Source organism: Fibroporia radiculosa (assembly GCF_000313525.1).
Source record: "Fibroporia radiculosa TFFH 294 genomic supercontigs, scaffold57066, whole genome shotgun sequence".
NCBI lineage: Eukaryota > Fungi > Basidiomycota > Agaricomycetes > Polyporales > Fibroporiaceae > Fibroporia > Fibroporia radiculosa.
The window spans coordinates 1304-3888 of NW_012133115.1; the positions used below are offsets into that span (position 1 = coordinate 1304).

General features: G+C 49.8%; 2 protein-coding genes across 2 annotated transcripts; one reads left to right on the forward strand and one right to left on the reverse strand.

The window, feature by feature from the left end:
• Positions 1-65: 65 nt before the first annotated feature.
• On the reverse strand, positions 66-594 carry FIBRA_09503 (uncharacterized protein; the record flags this gene model as incomplete). The annotated part of the gene is made up of 2 exons (XM_012321795.1): positions 66-148; positions 381-594. The coding sequence occupies 2 exons, from the start codon at positions 592-594 to the stop codon at positions 66-68; spliced, it is 297 nt and encodes a 98-aa protein (XP_012177185.1).
• A 100-nt stretch (positions 595-694) lies between these two features.
• FIBRA_09504 (uncharacterized protein) lies at positions 695-1405 on the forward strand (the record flags this gene model as incomplete). Its single annotated transcript, XM_012321796.1, has 1 exon — positions 695-1405. The coding sequence occupies one exon, from the start codon at positions 695-697 to the stop codon at positions 1403-1405; it is 711 nt and encodes a 236-aa protein (XP_012177186.1).
• Positions 1406-2585: the final 1180 nt, after the last annotated feature.

Consider the following 2585-nt stretch of genomic DNA (forward strand, 5'->3'; position numbering starts at 1 on the left):
TCCCTCATAAAGAGCAGGCCTCCTCTATCTCCCTAATGGCCTCCATGACCCTACTCCTTACTCTCCTACTCACCAGCTGGTTCCTCATCGCCTCCCTCATCCTCATTCTTGCCCTTGCCATCTTCTTCCTCAAGGAGACCTACGCCATCTGACTACAAGTCAACTGAATTCCCACTCCCGTCACCACCCCCATTGCTGAACAAGCTCTCAACTGGGCAAACAACGGAACACAAGTAACGTCCCCAGCCAAGCTAACCCCTACACCATTTACTGACTTACTTAGTGGTGAACCAAGTCACCCCTCTCGTCACCGCCACCCTCGTTGCCGCCGACGACCACCCCCACCTCCTTCTCCTCACCCTACTGGGGTGCTTCCTCACCACCCTCCTCGCCATCCTTGCCCTCGCCCTCATTGTCCCCCTCACCCTTTGCACCACAATCTGCCATCTGGAATGAGAACACCAGTGGGCATTCAACATCGCCGCCACTGCCCAGTGCCCCCTCCCGCATACCACGACCACCCTCCCCGTCATTGCTGCCAACCACAACAGTAACAACCCAACACAGGTGTACTTTGAGTACATCAGGGAGCATCAAGATTAGTGTCTGGGGGGTTTCTTTGTCTGTAGTACTGGCTGGAATTTGTATTCTCTGTCTAGTTTTTTCAAGAAAATTCCTTTCCCACACTTTCTCCATGCCTGCTGAGTGTAACACCCATGCCAGAAACAACAATGAGGCTTCTAATCTGGATCCGTGCCGTCGCCCTCTGGCTCCTAGGCACAACAATTCTCCAACAGCTGGTCCCCAGAGAGAGGCAACTCCTTACCCTTCCCACCTCCAAACTCTAGAAGAGCGCTTCACGGCTGGAGTAATAGAGATGCCAGTCCCTCAGCATCCCATCTTGAGCTTCCCTTCTCAACAAGAATCTGATGACTCCTCCTTAGAGTTCCTTGATGAAGGTGGTTTCCGCTACCCATTTCCCCCCTTCCTGCCAAATGTCACTCGCCAACCCTTCCTCATCCCAGGACCCCCTGACTCATCCAACAGTGATGCCGTGGTCTTACACCAATTCCCTGGACCCCTGGAAGTCCCTCAGGAATCGGAAGCCACCACTGGATCTTACCACGTTGCCCCTGCACAGGTTTTTCCATCCTCGTCGCCAATGAACATCTTGTCTTCTCCCAACCCTGACAGCCCCCTCGCTGCGTCCACCGACTCACCCAGTATGCCACCTCTCGCTTCAGATGTCTCCGACAATGGTAGCCTCGACCACGTTCCCAATCTATGGCTCTTAGTAGATGTCAGCAAATATGTCACCACATCAGAAGGACACAGTAGCAACCCTCAGGAGTTTGTAGTTTACAGCAACGACGTAATCCAGCGAATTTCCAACGATGTCACCTGATACTGGCGATCCCTTCCATTCGACACCTCTACCCCTGTTCAAGATGTCAATCCCTTGGAGTGTACACTGCCCTACTTTCCTAGAGCCTACACCACCACTGTCACTCGGCCTCCTATGAGAGTTCCCATTGATGGAAATCTGGCCTTTGGACTACAACGAGTATCGACAACCCCAGCTGATGTCCTTAGGATGGCAGAACCTGTGGGGAATTGGAATCAATTGGACAAAGAATGGGAGGAGGATACTTGGGAGTACCTGCTGATGTGAGACAATAACCTGTTGGAAAGTCTTTGGGCCTCGCTACAAGACATCAAGGATCCTGGAGTAACCGATGAAGTTGACCATTTCAGGGCTGTCGATGCCAAAATCAATTTACTATTGGCTGCACGATGATCAGTGGGGGCTGAACTCATCCATGCTCAACAGGAGATGGACCAGTGCCAAGCTCGTCTTAAAGTGACCAACCTGGAGGAACGTCTTGAACAGCATGAGTTCTCCATTATCACTCCCCCTTCTGGTGCCATGCCCCATCACCTTTGCTTCTGTACTAAATGCAAAACCGATGGTCATCTTCAAAGTGAGAGTTGGCACTGGTTGTGTTCTTATTGCGGCCTTCTACATCCTCATCATAAATTCCGCACCGATGCCGACGTGAGGCCCGGACAACTTTCTTGCTCAACTGATGAACCTGGGTATTTACAGGAGCGTCATGCTCAATGGAAACTCTAACAACAAATCTAGAGAGGGGGGTAATGTTACAGCTTGGAGGGGGGTTTCTTTCTTTTCCTAACTATTCATTGTTGACTCTGTAACTGTATGACTGATCCCATCAACTGATGTGTTTCACCTACATCAGTGTTTCATATCCATCGTGTTTCACTTATATCATATTTTACTTACATCACATTTCACCTCTATCATGTTTCATCGTCATCACTGATACAACCCAGTGAAACCTGTTTCATGTACATCACTGATCCAACTCGGTGTTTCTTACTTATTGAACTCTATTCGCTTTGCCTATTTAAGTAGCACTGCTTCCGCTACTGTACCTCAGTTTTGTCCTCTTGTTCTCTACGTACCTTCATAGGGACATCTCTCTAGTAATAGACCCAGTTGTCTATTCCAGTTCCAGTCTCAGTCTGAAGCTTTGTCTTCAACCAGTATACGCCCTCAAACT